Source organism: Somniosus microcephalus, chromosome 7 (assembly GCF_052327205.1).
Source record: "Somniosus microcephalus isolate GS21.2 chromosome 7, FLI_Smic_1.0, whole genome shotgun sequence".
In the NCBI taxonomy this organism is placed as follows: Eukaryota; Metazoa; Chordata; class Chondrichthyes; order Squaliformes; family Somniosidae; genus Somniosus; species Somniosus microcephalus.
The window spans coordinates 76,812,686-76,834,782 of NC_140993.1; the positions used below are offsets into that span (position 1 = coordinate 76,812,686).

The window sequence follows — 22,097 nt, forward strand, 5'->3', positions numbered from 1 at the left end:
CTCTAACATTTCTTTCATCACAAGTCCTACAGCATGAGGTTACTTTCCAGCTCCATGCCCATCTTTCCTGAAGCTCCCTATTCAAATCCCTCCAACCTGGCTTCCACCATGTCACAGTAATGAGGTCACCTTGGCTAAACGCGTGAATTAAATTCTGTGCGACATTGGCCATGGTTCAGTGTCACCTCTTTTAATTCTGCCAACTATTTGGTCCTCTTTCACTTTTGGTCACTCAAACAGTTTAATTCTTTCTAAAATAAAAATCATATTGCAGATAAAAATTGTAACCTTCTGCTTGGAGAAAATGGCATGAAATGCAGAACATTTAAGTATTCAAATCTAATTCGTGAAACTGACAGTATTTATTTAATATTACTGCCATCTAGTGTTAGAATCAAACTACACATTGCTGAACAAGCATTTAGATAGAAACTGCACTGTATGGAACATTCACAGCTGCTGAATATTAAAAATGATGCTTAGGCTAAAATGACCAAACATAAAACTTCTGTAGGAAAAAAAGCTGTAATGAACCAAACATTTCTGGTTTATAGTATCTGCAGGTTACAGAGAGGACGTGGCATTAAAACAAAGAGTTGCAGATTTGGGGCTTTTTAAGAGAACCTTTTTTGTTTTATCCACCCATCATAAAACCAAGATATCCGATCATCTTTTAATGGTTAAACAACTCCAAGATGTTCCACTTTGGAATTTAATTATAGCTTACCCAAGCAACATGCACGACCCAGAGTGCATTTCCCCATCCTACATCTGGTCAGCCACCAAGATTGCACTTTCCAACCAAGAGAGTAGCTAAAGTAAACGTTGGTCCCTTAGTGGATGAGACTGGGGAATTAATAATGGGAAACAGGGAAATGGCAGAGACTTTGAACAAATATTTTGTATCGGTCTTCACAGTAGAAGACATAAAGCATCCCAATAATAGATAATCAAGGGGCTATAGGGAGGGGGGGAATCACTAGAGAAAAAGTACTCGGTAAAATAATGGAGCTAAAGGTGGACAAGTCCCCTGGACTCGATGGCCTGCATCCTAGGTCTTAAAAGAAGTGGCTGCCAAGATAGTGGATGCGTTGATTGCATTCTATCAAAATTCCCTGGATTCTAGAGAGGTTCCAGCGGATTGGAAAACCGCAAGTGTAACGCCCCTATTTAAGAAAGGAGGGCGACAGAAAGCAGGAAACTGTGACCAGTTAGCCTAACATCTGTCATTGGGAAAATGCTGGAGTCCATTATTAAGGAAGTAGTAGCAGGACATTTAGAAAATCATAATACAGTCAAGCAGAGTCAGCATGGTTTAATGACAGGGAAATCATGTTTGACAAATTTGCTGGAATTCTTTGAGGATGTAAAGAGCAGGGTGGATAAAGGGGAACCAGTAGATGTAGTGTATTTGGATTTCCAGAAGGCATTTGATAAGGTGCCACATTAAAGGTTACTGCACAAGATAAGAGCTCACGGGGTTGGGGGTAATATATTAGCATGGATAGAGGATTGGCTAACTAACAGAAAGCAGAGAGTCGGGATAAATGGGTAATTTTCTGGTTGGCAAACTGTAACTAGTGGGGTGCCGCAGGGATCAGCGCTGGGGCCTCAACTATTTACAATCTAAATTAATGACTTGGATGAAGGGACTGAGTGTAATGTAGCCAAATTTTCTGATGATACAAAGATAGGTGGGAAAGCAAGTTGTGAAGATGACACAAAGAATCTCCACAGGGATATAGATAGGTTAAGTGAGTGGGCAAACATTTGGCAGATGGAGTATAAAGTGGGAAAATGTGAGGTTATCCACTTTGGTAAGAAAAATAAAAAAGCAAATTATTATTTAAATGGAGAGAGATTACAAAATGCTGCAGTACAGAGGGAGCTGGGGGTCCTTGTACATGAAACACAAAAAGTTAGCATGCAGGTACAACAAGTAATTAGGAAGGCAAAAGGAATGTTGGCCTTTATTGCAAGGGGGATGGAGTACAAAAGTAGGGAACTCCTGCTACAACTGTACAGAGTATTGGTGAGACCACACCTGGAGTACTGCGTACAGTTTTGGTCTCCTTATTTAAGGAGGGATATACTTGCATTGGAGGCAGTTCAGAGAAGGTTCACTAGGTTGATTCCTGAGATGAAGGGGTTGTCTTATGAAGAAAGGTTGAGCAGGTTGGGCCTATACTCATTGGAGTTTAGAAGAATGAGGGGTGATCTTATTGAAACACATAAGATGCTGAGGGGGCTTTACAGGGTAGATGCAGGGAGGATGTTTCCCCTCATGGGGGAATCTAGAACTAGGGGGCATATTTTCAGAATACGGGGTCACCAATTTAAAACGGATATGAGGAGGAATTTCTTCTCTCAGAGGGTCGTGAATCTGTACAATTCTCTACCCCAGAGAGCTGTGGAGGCTGAGTCATTGAATATATTTAAAGGTGGCGATAGACAGATTTTTGAATGGTAAGGGAGTCAAGGGTTATGGGGAGTGGGCAGGGAAGTGGAGTTGAGGCCAAGATCAGATCAGCCATGATCTTATTGAGTGGCGGAACAGGTTCGAGGGGCCAAATGGCCTACTCCTGCTCCTATTTCTTATGTTCTCCAGACATAGCCCGCCTTTACCTCTTCCTATGCGGCCAAAACCACAATCATCTCCAGAAATGATTTCTTGAATTAACTCCTTACCAGTTTCCTCTTCTTCATAGGCTAATCCAGAACTCCATGGTTCAGAGCCTTTTCTCTCAAAATCCCACAGATCCATCACCTCCATCTGTGCCGAGCATCACTGGTTCCCCGTTTCCCAGCACATTGATTTCTCCAGCCATACTTCCTAGCCTTACTTTTCAAACTCTGGATTACTACTTTCTACCCACTCGCTCTACTCTATTGATGCTCAACTTTTCAATCACAATGCCCTAACTTTTAAAACTCTTGCGAAGCCACATAGACTTTCTAAGGTTCTTAAAAACCTCTCTTCAACCTTTAGTCCCTAAATTCACCCAATTAATTACACATAAACCCTGTAAAATATTTGAAATGCAACCACTTATAATCCACATCACATCAGCTAAGTTCAGTACAAGGCAATCAACGTGAATTATACACAATCAAATTTCTGTTGAGATAATAAAAATGCTGCCACCATTTTAGTTAGACTTTAAGTTAGTATATACAGTTTAAGGTCATAGTGTATACCTCTTTACCCTCTGCCATTTGATATGAAGACTCTAAGGGCCATCCATCTATGCAGCTAATCATACATAATGCACATTTGACAATGTAGCTCTGGTTAAAATCGGAATGGAATGAAAGTCCAGCATGTCTCAAAAACATGATTCACAGAATAAAAAATATAAAGTCTATTCTTGATCATTTTTCTTTTCAAACAAGAAATAAATCCTTAAATATTTTCCCATTATTTCAATAGAAACCCTAGGTTTTACTACACTTAGAAGCAGGATTACCTGCAGATCAGAATGTCCTGACCAAGGTGCCTATGGTATCTTCAGCTCCAAATCAAGACAACATTTTGTGACAAGACTTTTACAGCAATTATAATTTTGCCAGGTTACACCACTTCAGTTAAGACAAAACAAAATCAACAGATTAGACATCTTGTTCATTCTTCTGACCATATCTCTCTCCTTTGAAGCTTGTCAAAATTCTAATTCTATCACTATGAAACATTTTAAAATCATTCAAGAGCCCACTGTCAGCAACAACCTGACCCAGTCCAGGTATGGAACAGTCAAATGGAAAATTAAACTGCTAATACCCCATCCCAATGACTCAACCTCAAATAACATCTGCTAGAGCAACAATGTTGATTTTATCCATGTGGCTTCTCCAAGATGGCCATGCCAGTAATAAATTGTGCCAGATTGGGTATAATGTTTAATACCCCCAAGCACCTTTGATCTGCTACAATATGACGTCGAATATGGTGAACAGATGGCAGCTTAGAAGATAGGAACAGGAGTAGGCCATTCGGCCCCTCGAGCCTGCTCCACCATTCAATGCAATCATGGCTGATCGTCCAATTTCAGTACCCGGTCCCTGCTTTCTCCCCATACCCCTTGATCCCTTTAGCCTTAAAAAATATATCCAACTCCTTCTTAAATATATTTAATGAATTGGCCTCTACTGCCTTCTGTGGTAGAGAATTCCATAGGTTCACCACTCTCGGTGAAGAAATTCCTCCTCATCTCTGTCCTAAATGGCCTACCCCTTATCCTTAGACTCTGACCCCTGGTTTTGGACTCCCCGACCATCGGGAACATCCTTCCTGCATCTAGTCTGTCCAGTCCTGTCAGAATTTTATAAGTTTCAATGAGATCCCCTCTCATTCTTCTAAACTCCAGCGAGTACAAGTCCAATCGTCCCACTCTCTCCACATATGTCATTCCTGCCATCCCAGGTATCAGCCTGGTGAATCTTCGCTGAACTCCTTCCATGGCAAGAACATCCTTCCTCAGATAAGGTGACCAAAACTGCACACAATACTCAAGATGTGGTCTCACCAAGGCCCTGTACAACTGCAGCAACACATCCTTGTTCCTGTACTCAAACCCTCTCGCTACAAAGGCCAACATACCATTTGCCTTCTTAACCGCCTGCTGCACCTGCATGCTTACCTTCAACGACTGGTGCACAAGGACACCCAGGTCCCGTTGCACTTCCCCTTCTCCCAATCTATTGCCATTCAGATAATAATCTGCCTTCCTGTTTTTGCCACCAAAGTGGATAACCTCACATTTATCCACGTTATATTGTATCTGCCATGTTTAGCAATTATGCTGAGACTACCTGAGCATCATTCCATTTTGGGCTCCTCCAGCTTGAGAAAGAAGCTTTCCGGCCCTGGAGTGAATTCAAAACTCCGGTCCCACAGCTGTGTGCATAACCTGCTGTGTCTATCAGTTCACTCAATTTTTGTAAGTTTCTAATTTTTCCACACAAAAAAAAATGACCTTGAGGAAAAGCAACAAATCTTTGGCACCATCGTCCAAATAAACACAATGCTGTAATCTTGTTTTAAATACTTTGGTGATGAATATAGTTTTCAAAAAGTGAAACACATTATTTAAAATTACCAGCAGACAAATGTCCAGTGGAAGGTAAACTTTTCGCCGCATACTATGATAAGGAGTTGCACGTAGACACGTCACTATTCCCTGAGCTTTCCCGATATGGCTGGCTGCATGATCTGCGTGGATATCCTTTACACCTGTTAAAAAATAAAAACAGCCAAGTACTGATGATAAGAAGAAACACCAATTAATAAATAAACACCCAGATTAACAAGACACCCAAGAACAATTAAATAACAAGATGCAAGCAGATTATAAGACGTAAAAGATGTAGCTAATTATACCTCCATGACTGCCTCAGCTCATCTGCTGCTGAAACGATCATCCACGCCTTTGTCACCTCCAAACTCGGCTATTCCAATGCTCTCCTGGCCGGCTTCCCATTCACCATAAATTTCAGTTCATCTAAAACTCTGCTCTTCATATCCTATCCAGCACCACGGCCCCTTCAGCCATCAACCATGTTCACTGGCCTACTGTGGCTACCAGTTCACCAATACCTCAAATATAAAATTCTCATTCTTGTGTTTAAATCCCTTCATGGCCTTTCCCCTCCTTATCCCTGTGACCGTGTCGAAGCCTACAACCGTGCGCTCCTCCAACTCTGGCTTCTTGTGCTGCCCTGCTCCCTTTGCCCCACCATTGGGGGCTGTGCCTTCAACCGTCTAGGCCCTAAGCTACGGAATTGCCTCCTTAAAAGCTCCTCCTCACCATCTCCCTCTCCTCTTTGCCATCTCCCTCTCCTCCTTTAAACAATCCTTAAAACCCACCTCTTTGACCAAGGTTTTAGTACTCCCTCCTAATAGCTCCATTTACGGTTTGCCGTCGATTTGTGTCTGATTACGTTTCTGTGAAGCACCTTGGGATAGTTTTCTATGTTAAAGATGCTATATAAATGCAAGTTACTGTTGAGAACACCTGAATGAATACAAGTTATAAGAAAGATGATTTGAATTGTTTCCCTTTTTCTACACATTGCTTCCTTCCTTCCCCCAATACCATGCATTATTTCCCAGCTGGGAAAGTTAGTGCACAATAAAATCTTGCAGTTTAATTCACCCCTCAATTAGATTATTGTCTGTCGCTCATTTGGAGAGGTTTATTGTTCCCATCTAGTGTCAGCACAGAAGTAGCACACTGAAAAATAAAAACAACTTTGATCATTGGACCTGAACAATCTTAATGCTGGAAAGCAAGCCATCTTTCACCAGGTCAGCAGCAAAGTTAAGCTCTTGCAAAGTCGAAAGAATGAATATCACCTCATCTTAGAGCAAGACGTGCCGTATTCCCCAAAATACCTGCATCACAACATTGTCAATTATTTCGTGTTTCATCCCTAGTCTTTTCAGAGTTGGTGATTAAGAGCTACAAGAGAAGCTTAAATTTTCTTCAATGAGCATCAAATAAAGCATTCAACACTCAACTGTAATCTTAATCAGTAAGGACTCCATGTTCTTCTTGGAGATGGAGAGGAATACAGGTCAGAGAAAAAGGGAAGGGGATGAGGGCATATTGCCTTTATGCAGCACTTTCAATGTAAAATTTCCCAAGGCGTTTCACAAATAAGTAATGTAAACAGAACCCAAAAGGAGAAAGAGAGCAATAGCGCAAGCGACAGAGCAAGTGTGCGAGAGAGAGAGAGAGAGAGCACAAGAGATTTATAAAAGAGGACAAGGAGTCAATGTAAGCCAACAAGGATGGTAGTGATGGGCAAGTGGAACTTATTGCAAAACAGGATACATGTGGCAAAGTTTTAGGTAAGTTGGAGTTGATGGAGAGTAGAGGAAGGAAGACTGGCAAGCAAAGTTAGAGTATTTGAGTCTGGAGTGACAAAGGCATGGATAAGGGTTTCAGCTGCACTAGGAGCTGAAGTAGGGACCAAGGCAGGCAATTTTATGGAGGTGGAAGTAAATGGTATGATGATGGATAGGATGTGGGATTTAAAGCTTAGCTCAGTTTTGAACAAACAGACTACAGACAGTCTGATTCAGCCTGAGTGTAGTTGGGAAGGGGATGGAGTCAGTGGCAAGAATTACATAGAAATTGCAACTTGGGCTGCTCGGCCAAACCAGTCCCTTTGCTTTCAACTACCCATCTAACCTAATCTTAAAATGTTGACATTGTCTCTGCTTTAATCTCTAACTCTGGTAATGCAAGCCACAGCCTCACAACCCTCTGTGCAAAGAAGTTTTACCAACTCTGCCCTATGTCCCCATGTTCCAGACCCCTCAACAAGCGAAGAGTTCATTTCTCTCTAACGCTTCATTCTTTTATCATTTTAAATGCCTCTATCAAAATACTCCATAATCTCCACTATTCTAACAAAAACACAGCCCCACTTTTTCAAGTTTTTATTTGTATTTCCTTATACCACGCAGCATTTTAACGGATATGTGCTGAACCCTCTCTATTGTCTCAATATGCTTTGTGTAATGTGGAGCTCAAAACTATACATAGTACTCCAACATGGTCTTACTTAGGTTTTATATAGATAGAGAAGTTTAGCCATCCAGGTACCATCAAACTGCAGAGGACTCTTGTGAAAACATCTGAAAGGTCAGCCGACTAAATCAAGACTTCTGACTGGCTCAGTTTAAGAATCAACACTCCATTTAAAAAACATGGTTTATAAAAAGAATTCTTACCTAATACTTCCAACATGAGGTAGATGAATGATGACTGTGCATTCTCTGCATAAGATTCTAGCTCCTGGATATTTCTATACACTTTCTCATTCAAATTCTTTTCCTGAAATTCATATCAGAATTGACTTAAGTTGGACGATTCTGGCCTTTTCTTTAAAACAAAAAAGTACACAGCTACAAAATACCAGAAGATTAAATATCAATTATATTATTCCATGGCACAATGTACAAGCCACTTACTGGTGCTATACATTTCTACAATTATGTTTCATGAGTTTAGAGCATTAGCCATTTGCAGTGGAAGCTGCTTCACTAATTATGTTATACTTGTTTTTGTTGAATCTGAGAGAGAGGAATGTTAGTACTGGGGTATGGAACATGTCTCCTCCTTTGACAACCTGCTCAATTCTCTAGATGCAAGGTAAAGCTCCCTCACTATGCACCAACAAAAGCTCCCTCACTATGCACCAACAAAAGCTCCCAAGTACAGCTTCAGAAGAATATCGCTTATTGCACTGATGTGAATTTTTGAATGCCCCCACCAAATCACAGTTATATCTCCGAGCAAGACCAACTATTTATGCTGAATTACGAGCAGTTCTGTGCTGCAGTCTCACATTCACCAAGAACTGTCCCAACCTGTTTGAGGCAAGATCCTCATGGTTAGGACTGGACTGAATTTAAACACAGATCCCAGGGTTAAAGAGCACTCTCTCCATCTCGCCTTACACTTCACAAATAAGTGCCAAAGTTCAAAAGACTACTAAAACCTAAATGTAATTGGAGACCTCACGGCACAAGAGTTTTAATGGAATTGTTCTCATTGCAAAATAATTGAGGTATATAAACATAGCTGAATAACTGCAGCCTAAATGATCAGATATTCTTAAAGCATTTGATTTTATTCTTGAATTCCAGTATTACCCACAATAACTTTATTTAAAAAAAAAGAAAACCTCAGCAATAGTTGAATTCGGAAAGATGATATAATAGGAAAGTAGAACTCATGATGGACTCTGGTGCCAAGCAGATGTTCTAGCTGTCAACACAGTAGAAAAGAAAATCTATACTTTGCCACGGTGGCTGAGGATTTATTTCTGCCTATTGTAATGTGATACAACAGAAAATTTTCTCTCGTACATACAAGTACCAAAATGCTCCAAAAAGCTAACTGTAAAAAAAAAGTGCTTTTTTTTTGGGCAATCAAGTTTCTATTTTACTGGGGAAAAAGGCAGGTGACACGTTTTCTTCTCCATTTCCAAATACAGCTCAACTGTAGCCATCGCCCTTCAGCCTGGGTGCACAATTAACACCGTGGACACCTTGAAATCTCCATGACTGACTAAAATAGCTAACAGGAAATGCACATCTTCTCAGTCTAATTGTCTCTCTTCTTTATTAGTTGAGATTATCTGTGAGTGAAGGGTGCTCCATCTAGTGGCATAGCAGAACAGGTGACAATCAAATATGGAGTGATGGGCACCAGGCCAACTAATGGTCTGTAACGATTAGTAATGTCAGAATACTGGGCTAACTTGGCTTCAAAGTACTTAAATAACAAAAGTATACTTACCCGTTCATCAATAATTCTCAGAAACCATCGCTTGGTCAGTTTGTGTTTTCTTACTGCCTATTAAATAATAGAATATCAGAACAACTAAAAAAGGCACCATTGTTTGCTCATTTAGATTTTCCTATTCTAAAATGCTCTACTATAATGTAGATGAACGCACAAGATTTGACAATTTTCCCAAAGCAGCATACGCACTAATGCTGAATTAGCCAAATCTTACATTTTGCAGAGGCTAAAATCTTAAGGAATATGATGAAGTAAACTATCTATTTAACATATTAAATATATTATGGCGGCACCACTTGGCTTCCTGCAGTCATGTTTTTGTCACACTTTGTGTCAACTATGTTTTAATTTGTCACGTTGCAATGACACAATTTACCCGCTGGATGGCTATGAGCCAAATGTGTGAATTGCTTCTCCCAGCTTGGACAACATATTACTTCAAAGTAATTTCTCTTTTCAAGCAAAGTTGCTCGTGAACTTTTAAATGTAATATTCCCAGCTTTTACTGTTATTGATTAAATATTGTGTTTCATCCCTGCAGGCTTTAAAAGATGCATTTTTGCTTTATACGTTTGAAGAATTCAGCTCCTACTTGCCCACGGTTCTAACACTGCACTCGCTACCCTTCATGCCTCCCACTATTGTTGTCACTGTCACCATTACTGACCATCATTGCTACCCCCAGTGAGCTGGCCTGCCGTTCTTCCAAATGCTATTCCTGCCCCTCTCATCATTTGGCTGCAATTCTGGACTTTGTAGCCCATTGTCTGGCAGCAGTGTTCCCAACCTCGCCCACTGGTCAGTAAGCAGAAGCACGGTTCCTGCCGCACGGCACAAAAATAATTGGTGGAAGAAAGCAGATACGGGTCACTACAAGCTTATGCCAGTTGGAGTAGTAAAGGTAAAACCTACATGACATGAAGATAAAAAGAGCCTAAAAAATTAAAACAGCTTAAAAAAAAGAGCACAAGGGGAATTGAAGTAGGAAATTAATACCACCCCCTCACGAGCAAGTAGCAACATGATGTATAGCTCTGGCTGGAGTAGTTTGAATTTGATGCCCAGTGAAACTTGCATTCCTTCTCACTTTTCTGATGTTCTAAGAATTGGCTAATCCAAAGAAAATTGCTACATTTTATTTATGGATCTGAATAAAGGTGCTACTGGATGCAGTACTGTTATTTTTATGCTGAGCAACGAGTGAGAGTACAGCAACTCAAACTTCAGACAGATCTGAATTGAATGCAGTGCAGTGATTCACAACATAATATCTGCTATGTTCTTTTATTCTCACCATCAGACCTCACTGCAGACTTTAAAAAGTAGCATTTACTTAACAATTTTTTGGGCTTTGTCAAATATCCCAAGGTAGTTAGCGAACAATTACATGATTTCTCCTTTAAACATATATGAAAAAAAGAGGCCACTACGTGGAAGCTAAGGTCTAAAGTTTCTGCTCCTGACAAGATTTATAGCCAGCAAAGTTATTCACCTGTTGAATTCAATGTTGGCAACCTCTGTTCACCCAAGGTTTAGACCACACCCAGTATCTGAGAAGAGCACACAATGGGAAAACTTAATATGCTAAGCAGCAACCTGTTCTTCACACAGCAAAAGGCAGCAGTTTAAAGGACTTTTTGTGTCATTGGCTGATGTTGAGAGAAGGAAAGAAAGCCATTTGCTGTCAAACTACCATTCAACATATTTTAATAAAAGGTTTTTTACATAGAATCCACAGCACAGAACCAGGCCATTCGCCCCCACTGGTCTAGGCTGGTGTTTATACTCCACACGAGCCTCTTCCCACCTGCCCCCATATCCCTCTATTCTCTTCTTCCTCCTCAAGAATGCATCAAGCCTCCCCTTAAATGCATCAATGCTCTCTGCTTCAACTATTCCAAGCGGCAGCGAGTTCCACATTCTCACCACCTCTATTCCTCAGAAATTCTTTATAAAGAAAAGTTTTGCACTGCGAGCTGATGTTAGGGTAAAGAAAGACAAAACAATTGCTCATTTAGAACATCATTGAGCAAACAATCGGCGTGCTGAAGCAACGGTTCCGCTGTCTGGATCGTTCCGGAGGAGCCCTACAGTACTCGCCTGAGCGAGTCTCCCATTTCATTGTCGTGCGCTGCATGCTGCACAACCTGGCTATCCGCAGGACTCAGCCACTGCCAGCAGACATTGGAGGACCACCAGAGGAGGAGGAGGAGGAGGACCAGCACAGGAGGGAGGCAGAAAGTGCAAGGGCCGCCCGTCGGCGGCTTATTGCAAGTCGGTTCTAGGCCCCCTCTCAGGGAATGGCTTGTGCCAATGGCAGAAGATGAATGTAGCCGCTCCACAAGCCCTCAGCCGAGCAGGGCAACCAGGACTTCCAAAAGAAAGCATGGACAGTGCGATTTAAGAATTTTTTTTACTATGATACCTCTGTGCCCTTCCCACGACAAACTAATGGAGAGAAACCCCCCCCAAAAACACAAATACACCAGTCTCGGCCTTTACAAGTAAAACAAATAGACCAGTCTCGGCCTTTAACTATGAAACAAATACACCAGTCTCGGCTTTTATAAGTAAAACAAATACACCAGTCTCGGCTTTTAAATATGAAACAAATACACCAGTCTCGGCTTTTATAAGTAAAACAAAACATTTGGCCACACCTTCTACTTTTTCCCCTGCGAGGGTGATCCGTTTCGCTTCCGTGACTGGCCCCTACCCGCCCTGCAGCTCCTCCTCAATGGGACCCCAGTGGCTGCAGCAAGGCTGGGGGAAGGCTGCTGAGGGTCAGATGGTGAGACGGCAGATGCCCTTGGGGGTCAGCCTGGACCAGCTCTGGGCCTGGAGGGGCCGGCTGCTGACTGCTCCAACTCTGCTTGGGCGGCAGCAGTCTGTCCAACAGCTGGTGGCAGCTGCAATGGAGGAGTGACAGTGTTGGCTGCAGGAATGCTGCCAACCTGACAGATCACAGGCACTCCCTGGTCGGCTGATACATTGGCACGCGCACGGGCCAGCACTGCAGCATGCGCAGCAATCTGCTGAGGCACAGACTGCTGGGCTGCTGCGGCACAGCGAGTGCCCCGGCGATGCCTGGCCGATCCAGCGAGTGTGGCAGCAGTTAGTGCCCGTGTGGCCCTGGTCTGTGTCTGCATGACAGCAGCCAGTGAATGCATGGCACGACTGAGCACTTGGCTAGAAGCCGCCTGTGAAGCAGCGTAGTCCTGCTGACTCCTAGCCTGTGCTGCCGCGATGTCCTGCAGACTCCTGGCCTGTGCTGCACTGAATTGTTGCAGACTCCTGGCCTGTGCTGCCCCAAATTCCTGCATACTCCTTGCCAGTGACTCTATGGAGTCAGGCATCCTTGCCACTGCAGCCATGAGCTCAGTGTGCCTGCGCTCAGCCTGGGCGCCCATTTCCGCTAGGAGCCGCACCTCCTCTGCACTCACCGTAGCAGGACTGGAGGCCGCACTCACCCTCTGGGGAGAAGGCCGCCGAGCTTCCCCACCCCTCCCGCGTTGCTGCAGCCGGCTGGTCCCCGGAGCTTCACTATCCTCCGACCCTACCCCCCTGCTCCCCTCCAGGGAAGACGTGTCACCATCATGGCCATGGGCTGCCTCGGCTGAGGGTGTCCCTGATGGGCTGGCTTCCTCTTCCTCCTCCTCTATGTCTGACTCGGACACAGTGCCAGCTTGAGGGGCCGCCTCCTCACCTGGCGAGTCACCATCTGAAAGCAGGGAGGCACAAGAGTTGCTTTAGAGTGAGGACAGGGCGGCAGCGAGGGAGGCATGAGTGCTGCTGTGCACTGCATTGGTTCGATAGTGGCAAAGGATGCTGGTGTGAGGCGCAAGTGGAAAGGGAGAGGTCAAAAAGGTGATGACCTTACCATTGGTGCCCAGAACAGGGTCAGCATCTCCAGTGGCGACGGGGCCACTCAGCCGGCCTGCCATGATCCGCTCCACTCGCTGCTCGAGGTCGCTCAGCTGTTTCAGGTCAGGGCGGCCTCCCCCGGTCTGTCGCTGCTGTCTTCTGTTATGTGCCAGCTTGGCCTGCAAGAGAAAAAACCGCCTCGAAGTACAGTGTCAAGCCCTGATCTTGCCCACACTGCCTCCCATGGTCGAATAGCCCTGACAGTGTCTAAAGTCCTGATTGCGCAAGTGCTTTTCATGACAGTCCCATAGCTGCTGGATGAGGGCTGGCCATTAGGGCTTTCAGACCTGTTTGGCCATAAAGTGAGGTGCACATGCAGGGATGAGGAGGACACTGGAAAGGGTACTCACCCTGACAACCCGAGTGAGGTCGTTGAATTTTTTCCGGCACTGAGTTGGTGTCCTGCCAACCACGCTATTGGACGTGACCCGGTTTGCCACATCCCTCCATGCTTTCCGATATTCGGCAGGCAGCGGCCTCCTGCCACCCTCAGGGAAGAGGATATGGCGCCTGCGGTCCACTGCGCCAACCAGCAGCCTCAGGTCACCCTCGCCGAAGTGCTGCGCTCTCTCCCTGGCCTTCTCCATTCTCCTGGGCGTGGAGCTGTTCCAGAAGCAGTGTTCAGGCCTTGCCTTAGGGCTGCAGTGTGCAGGGTGTGGCAGCCAAGCAATTCCACCCTCCCCCTTTAAGTGCTGACCGGCGCCTGACTGTCTGCCCTCAATGAGCAACTTCGGTGTTTGCGCCCCGGATCGCCAGCTTAGCGCCTAATGACAGTCGTGCATTGCCTGCTTTAGCGCAGCAGCAACCTCTTGGGGCGATGCAACTGAATATCGGCGAAGGTGGCACTAAGTTGCGCCGGGCGCAAAAGTTAGCGAACGCCATGCTGTAGCGCCCCAAACGTGGCTATACTGAATTTCTAGGCCTTAATGTTGTATTACCATCTAGTGATACAATTCTGCCTCATACTAGATCAGTGTGAATCTCCATAATCTGCTGTCACTCAGAATTAATAATACAAGGCATTAGAATTTTTCATCCCTCTCAAACCAAAAATGTGCAAAAATTGTCAGAACCAAACAAGTTTCAGAGTTCTAGAAGGAGTTCCCATCTTATCCACTTGTGTTGATATTTTTAAAATACATAGAGCTTCTGCGAGCATCTCTCAATGCCCAGTGAGGCAGCCAGTCACTCAAACACTTCATCTCATCTCAGCAACATGGCTGAGAAATTGTGCAAAGAATGACAGCTCCAAATGGGAAACCAATCATCACAATGTAACATTTTAAATAGTTCTTATACTTCTTTAAAAACATTTACGGATTTTTTTTTTTTTAGATAAGGCTTTAGTTAGGTCCTATGCCCAGAGTATTCCTAGAGAAGTCAAATTAGGGAATGCCCGATAGCTCAGCAGGTTTATCCAGCGAGTAGCCAAGTCATATAAACTAAGACAACCTGTGCTGTTAGCTGATCTGTTAGTGGAAGAATACAAGTGGGCTCACAGTGTCCAGATTAGGGAAAATGGAAGGGTAAAAATTATCTAAGGTTTCCACTCCTGATCAGTATCCAGTGATTGCTGCTGGAAGCGCACGTATGTGAGTGTCCGGTGAGGACAGAATCAGGCTCAGCTGCGATGCCTTCTGTTATACAATAGTCTGCCAGTAATTACACGTCAATAATGGCTACTTGGATAAGGTACCAGAGGGCAATTGGGTACCCATAGAACTGTACACTAAAGAGATAAGAGCTTCAGGAAATAAAGGGGGAAAGAGAGAAAATTAGTAAAACTAAAATTAGTAAAAACTCAATTGAAGTCTATTGATAGCTGGCATTTTCTCTAAAGCAGCAGTAACTCCTCAGAACAATCTGCTCCAAAATCTCTACCATAGTGCTCACATGTTACTTCCACAGAAATTTCATGAGAAAATTTTACCTTCATGACCTAACCTCCTTATTGTACTTTTTGAAAGATGCATGAAGAAAATATGTTTTTTCAAAAGTTGCTGATTTACCTTCCACAGTTCTATGGCAATGGGTTGGTGAGGAGAGTTATCACTGTAAATATCTTCAATCAGTTGCCTCCAAAACTGCATCCTCATCAGACCTATTGTTTTCTGAGACACAAAATCTTGCACCTTACAAAAAGGGAACCAAGAAACAAAATAAGGAATTAGGATGAAGGAACCATTGTGTTGCGCAGGGTGCAATTTTTGGTTTAAATAACCACATTCTTGTCTCATACTGTAATGAATTACAATTTCCTATAGTATTGCACACAAGGAGTCAAGACCAAGTGCAGTCCAGGTCAAGCAGGGTTAGAGGCTGGGGAATAATTAAACTAAGGCAGAGGCGTGGCGACAGGAAAACAATAAAACCACCTTAAGTAGCTCAGCTGGGGACAAAGAACCAACTACTGGGTGGAGGTTGGAGATGGTTGTAGGGGTCTTCAAGTATGACTTGACAATTTTAGCAAGGCCAATTTGGAGAAGGTACCCTTCTTGGTCAGATTTTAAAACAGAAATGCCTCATCTGTACTGGCAAGATGTCTTCATTTCTGAACAGACACCATTAGATCATAATGGGATTCTGCATGTAAACACCCAAGTAAATGTTTTATAATGGAAATGCTGTATGCAAACAGCTGCCTGTCATAATCTAATTACAAACTCCAGCCATGAGGTGGGACGATCTGCCCACCCCACCCTAGTCCACAATCTTGCTTTCTCATCATTTTCACCATACCTTCTTTTATCGATGTTTTAAATCCAATTTTTAGTTTTCTTGTGCAATAAATGGGGCATCTAAGAACCTAGCACCAGCCACCGCATTACACAGAAATTGCAACAAGCAAACAGGCCATTCAGCCTAACCTATCCATGTTGGTTTTTAGCCTCCCCTTGAGCAGTAGTCCTAGTCCCATGTGTCCTTTATTCCCCTTTCCTTCAGCCACCGATCTAACTATTCTTAAATGCTGATATGGTCTCTGCTTTAATCACTAACTTTAGCAGTGCAATACACAGCCTCACAACCCACCTGATCTCTGTCTACATATAATGTCCCCTTACTCAAGACCCTTTATCTGTTTCTATCTACTCTTGTCTTCTCCCTTCACAATTTTAAACACCTCCATCAAATTACCCCATAATTTCCTCTGGCTGCAGCTACCCAAACTCCACCCACCCTATGTGTTTTCCCTGCTGGTATTGTGGTTAGCCTGAAGCACTTTGTGTCTCATGACCCCACTCACATCACAACCCATGACCTCAGACCAAACAACACCTGACCCTACCACCTCACTTACCTGCACCCCTTTTCTCTTGGAGCTTTTCTCCCAGTCGTCCTTCTTCATGGCGAGTATGCCACCAGTGACTTCTTAAACATGAACCCTTTAGAAACACTTACATGTACAAATGCACAGTGCAGTCTTCTCTTAATTCAAAGTTGCTTAACTCGACTCCAATCCTGCTGCTTACATTTTAGTGCCTCCTGCCACCAGTCCATTACAGACTACATTTAAATATCACTATAACCTTCATATTATTCTATATTTAACATTGCAAATTATTCTCTTTCACCAGACTTGCATTTATACAGCACCTCTCAGGACCTCAGGACGTCCCAAAGCGCTTTAGAGGCAACGGGCTATCTGTGAAGTGTAGTCACTGTTGTCTGTCTTTCTTTTTTGATGATACTTTGTTGAGAACACTTGTATTGTTACAAAAAATTATAATGCTTTGAGCAATGCAGTGCGCATGTGCAGACAAACCTTCCCCCCCCGCCCCCCCCCTGCAGACTTTCTAGTCCCCACGCAGGTGGAATGCAACAGCCTTGAGAGGACACCTGCCCATTCTACCATATTATCTAGTCATGTTCTTTTTTTGTCTGCCTCTTGCTATAATACCATCACCGTTTCTAGATAATTCCCAAATAATGTGCCTATACAACTTGCCAAAATGACAACTAGACTGCAATTAGATTGGTGGCTCCAACAAACACAAAAATGGGTAGTAACCACTATATTTCAGTGGCATGTCCACAGCATCTTCCCCCTCCTCAGGTCAGCACCAGACAGGTGCCAAAAATCAAAAGTCTTAATGTTGAGCTATGTGACATCGCCAACCAATAGGGTCATATACGTTAATACAGTAACAGGAATCTCAAGGTGGGAATTTGAAACACTGAACTTGTTCCTGCTGTAGAACTTGGATCATACATACAGAAATATATGAATCTTAAATCTTACCCATCAGGGATAATTTAGACATGCTTAACTCACAGCTTTTATTAATTTAATTCACTCAAAAGAAAATCAATGCAATAGTTCACTGCATCCCAGAAAATTATATTAGTACTGGTCAACCAATTTCACTCAAATTATTCTGAATTTATGCAGAGATTACTATAATGTTGATTTCATGTTGGATTAATCTACAGGTTCAAAGTAGGAGAGTGACGACCGCCATTACATGATTTGCTCATAGAATTCCCAATAGTAGAGCAGGATTGACAGGTCAAATTTTACCTCAAAAACCAGGTCTAAACTTAATCATCACTTTGGTCAATGTTATGTTTAATCCTGTGAACCTCCACAAGGAACCATTTCTTTAAAAAAAAGAAAATTACTTCTAAAAAATTATTTGTGGCAGTCAATTTCTGCCAATCAAAATTACCAAATATTAAACATTAAATTGACCAACTGCTGTTTCATACAGTTTTTAACCTACATTATGTAAAATAATCACTTTAAAAAAAAACCTATTGGCCACCACAGATGTTTTACTTCACATGGTAAGGAGACGCTGACTGCTGTTAAATTGAGCTTACACGTCTGGTGGGAGAACTTTTCTATTCACCCCATAACACTACTAAGAACGGAGACTCATTAATTTACACACACACACACACACACACACACACACACACACACACTATTGAGACTACTTACCTGAGCCAACTCCACATTGAAAGCTCTTAATGCGAACACTGAGTGGCGGAATTCTGAAGAAAGCAGCAGAGAGGACAGGAAACCTTCATGGTCTCGATTTCTATGTGGAAAGAGTACCGACTCATAATCATGGACTTAGCTTACTCTAGTCAGAATATAAACACTGAAAACACCAAAACAAGCACAGCAGGAGACCTGGGGGGAAAAATTCGGTATCGCCCCGTTTGAGGCGCAATTATCGGCCCGGCGCAAAGTTTAGCGCCTGGCGCTAATTATCGCCTCCGACTGCAAACTTGGCTTCTATCACCCCTGGAGGTGATTGGAGCGCTAAATCAGGCGCTTCACACCTCTCTTAAGGCGTCAACACCGAGGAGCGAGGCGCTACCTCAGAGCGTAGGTGCAGCGCAGTGCAGGTGATGTTAGTTAGCGATGGAACACAGACACACTGGCGCCGGCCAGTTCTTAAAGGGGAGGGTCGATCTTGCTCTCCAGCCACACCCTGCTCATTGGAGCCTTGAATCAATCTCTCTGTCAGAATGAGTGGTGCAAAAATGTCTACCGCAGAAAAAACGAGGAAGTTGCAGCATTTAAATAGCGCCCACCCCCCCCCCCCCAGCCCCTCACCGACTGGGAAGCACTCCAGTCTCCCTGTCGTTGCTTGCGCCAGGTGGAAAGTAGGGGGGCGCCACTCAATATCCGGTCCGTGGCGCCAACCAAACCCAGCGAGGGATAAAATGGCAGTCAGTAATGCAGGACAACACATTGCAATTCCAACGTGCTGTACCACAGGGATAGAGTGGGCCAACTGCTATGATTCGCCACATATTCTGAGCTCAATCTCAGCTATGTCAATCTGAAGAGGTCCAAAAACAGGTTCCACATGGACGCGGACAACACCCAGCTCTACTTCACCACCTCCTCTTTCAACCCCTCCATTGCCTTTGATTTGTCATGCTGCTTGTCCGACATCCAGTACTGGATGAGCAGAAATTTCCTAAAACGAAATACTGGGAAGGCCGAAGCCATTGTCTTCAGTCCCGCTCCCTGACCATTGTTCGAGGATGAACCAAACTGTTCACAACCTTGGTGTCGCATTTGACCCAAAGATGAGCTTCTGACTCCATATCCAATCCATCACCAGGGGTGCCTATTTCCACCTCCGTAACAATCGCCTATCTCTGCCACTGCCTCAGCGCACCTGCTGCCGAAACCCTCATCTATGCCTTTGTTACCTCTCGACTTGACTATTCCAATGCACTCCTGGCCGGCCTCCCATCTTGCATCCTCCATAAAACTTGAGCACATCCAAATCTCTGCTGCCCGTATCCTAACTCGCACCAAGCCCCGATTTTAAAATTCTCATCCCGATTTTCAAATCCCTTCGTGGCCTCGCCCCTCCTTCTCCCTGTAACCTCCCCCAGTCCTATAACCCACCGCGATCGCTGTGCTCTTTCAATTCTGGCCTCTTGCACATTCCAAATTTGAATCGCTCCACCAGTGGCAGCTATGCCTTCAGCTACCTGGGCCCTAAGCTCTGGAATTCCCTTCCTAAACTGCTCCGTCTCTCTCTTCTCCTTTAAGACGCTTCTTAAAACCTACCTCTTTGACCAAGCTTATGGTCACCTGTTCCAATATCTCGTTATCTGGCTCGGTGTCAAATTTTTATTGATAATGCTCCTGTGAAGCGCCTTGGGATGTTTTACGACGTTAAAAACGCTATATAGCTGCAAGTTGTTGCTGTTGTACACAAGGATTAGAAAACTAAATAGAACAATCAGTTAATGACAGGAATATATGCTTCAATTATATCTCCAAGTATCTCACAAACTCAGAACTTATACCAGTAACTTTTAGAAGTTCTCAAAAATCACAGCACAGAAAGCGGCCATACAGCTCATCGTGCCTATGCCAGCTCTTTGGAAGAGCTATCCAATTAGTCCCACACCCCTGCTCTGAACATTTTCCCCTTCAAGTATTTATTCAATTCCCTTTTAAAGGTTACTATTGAATTTGCTTCAGACAGTGCATTCCAGACCATAACAACTCACCTTGTAATATTTTAGCCCTCATTTCACCTCTGGTTCTTTTGCCAATTACCTTAAATCTGTGCCCTCTGGTTACAGAGCCTTCTGCCATGACAAACAGTTTCTCCTTAGTTACTCTATCAAAACCCCTCATGATTTTGAACAACTCTATCAAATCTCCTCAACCTTCTCTGCTCGAAAGAACAACTTCAGCGTCTCCACTTTACTGAAGTCTCTCATCCCTGGTACCATTCTAATAAATCTCCTCTGCAACCTTTCTAAGGCCATGACATCCTTCCTAAAGTGTGGTGCCCAGAATTGAACACAACACTCCAGCTGGGGCTTAACCAGTGCCTTATATAGTTTAGCTTAGTGTAAATTCCTTCCTTTTGTACTCTATGCCTCCATTTATAAAGCCAAAGATCCCATATGCTTTTTTTTAGCCCTCTCAACTTGTCCGGCCACCTTCAACAATTTGTGTACGAACACCTTTCTGTTCCTGCACCCTCTTTAAAATTGTACCATTTAGCTTATATTGTCTCTCCTCATTCTTCCTACCAAAATGTATCACTTCACACTTGTGTTAAATTTCATCTGCCATGTGTCTACACATTACACCAATCTGTCTATGTCCTCCTCAAGACTATTGCTATCCTCAACGTTTACTACTGTAGAATTAGGTCGATCCGCAGAAGCTCCAATTTTCTTTTATTATGGAGCAGATCTTTCTTGTCTCCTGAGTCAACGAAATACAGGTGGCCATCTATCTTTTCAGACATAAAAGCACCTACCGTCCATTCCTGCAGCAACACAGGCACCTGAATTTCATGTCATTTGCAAGCCCTGATCATTAATATGTCAAAAAAGATACATCATACTAACCAATAACTTAAAGTACATTTGCAAAAGGATGACAACTGCACTTTTGCACTTTAAAATGCATGTAATCTTGTCAACAGTTATACTGAGGCAAAACAGTGAGGCAAAACAGACCAATCTTTAGGCCTCAACGTTTGAAAAATAAATTCTATTCATACACACAATTTTAAAAAAAAGTCTGTCACAATATCAATTCCAAGACAGTGGGTTAATACAATGTAATATACATTTACTGCAATGGAAGAGAGATGCAAGTCAGATTGGTACAACAGAAGATATCGATTAAAGGTACTGTAGCTATAATCATGTAATTATGTTGCAATAACAGAGATACACTTCGGACATGTTCACGCCCGGGTGGCCCTGGAGATGGAGTACGCGGTGTCAGCCGGCACGCTTGAGGCCTTCTGCAACCGGTGGGCGCCGCGGGGGCTGGAGTGCATCATCACCCCGTCAACCAAATTTTAATTTAATTTGTTAAGTTTTATTTAAAGTTTTATTAAGTTACAGATTTTTTGTTTAAACACCCAAACAAAAGAGTACACTTCGGGTGAACAACACTTGCAATAGGGCAAATATGTTACGATTGGCATGAGGAGAATTCAGATACTGGGACGAATTCCACTGGAGCAGAGAGGACAAGAGAAGATATATTAGTGGGCTATGCTGGAAATGTCTGTGGTTCCAAATAAAGTGCGACACGGAGACCTATTTCAAGTGCACAGTGGGTTGAGTTTAAAAACGCAAATCGGCAGATGGCGGTCTAATAACTCAGGACAGTTCCGAAATGCAGTCAATGCAAAAGGGGTAGCAGTTATTCACTTGAGCTGCATTTCTGTCAGTGGGTAGTATAGCTCGGGTGCAAACGTACACCTTGTAATGATCAGTAACATGTCATTCTAGAATGGTACACTAGGTGGAGCTGTATGTTTACTAGTGGGCTACCCACAAGGCAGTAGTCAAGATGGATGCCTGTACACTGGTCCACATGGCTGAATAGATGACTAGCTC

At 43.4% G+C, this 22,097-nt stretch overlaps 1 protein-coding gene across 2 annotated transcripts in view; it reads right to left on the reverse strand.

The window, feature by feature from the left end:
* The window catches only part of ndufaf6 (NADH:ubiquinone oxidoreductase complex assembly factor 6), a 31,064-nt gene that overhangs the window by 4,158 nt on the left and 4,809 nt on the right, over window positions 1-22,097 (reverse strand). Inside the window, exons 2-6 of one of the 2 annotated variants that reach the window (XM_085992619.1) lie at window positions 18,184-18,283; window positions 15,251-15,373; window positions 9,312-9,368; window positions 7,739-7,841; window positions 5,097-5,230 (exon numbers count right to left, since the gene is read on the reverse strand). In XM_085992619.1, the coding sequence (XP_085848745.1) occupies window positions 5,097-5,230; window positions 7,739-7,841; window positions 9,312-9,368; window positions 15,251-15,373; window positions 18,184-18,283 (517 nt within the window). The remainder of the gene's footprint in view (window positions 1-5,096; window positions 5,231-7,738; window positions 7,842-9,311; window positions 9,369-15,250; window positions 15,374-18,183; window positions 18,284-22,097) is intronic. The other variant, XM_085992621.1, reaches the window with a different exon arrangement.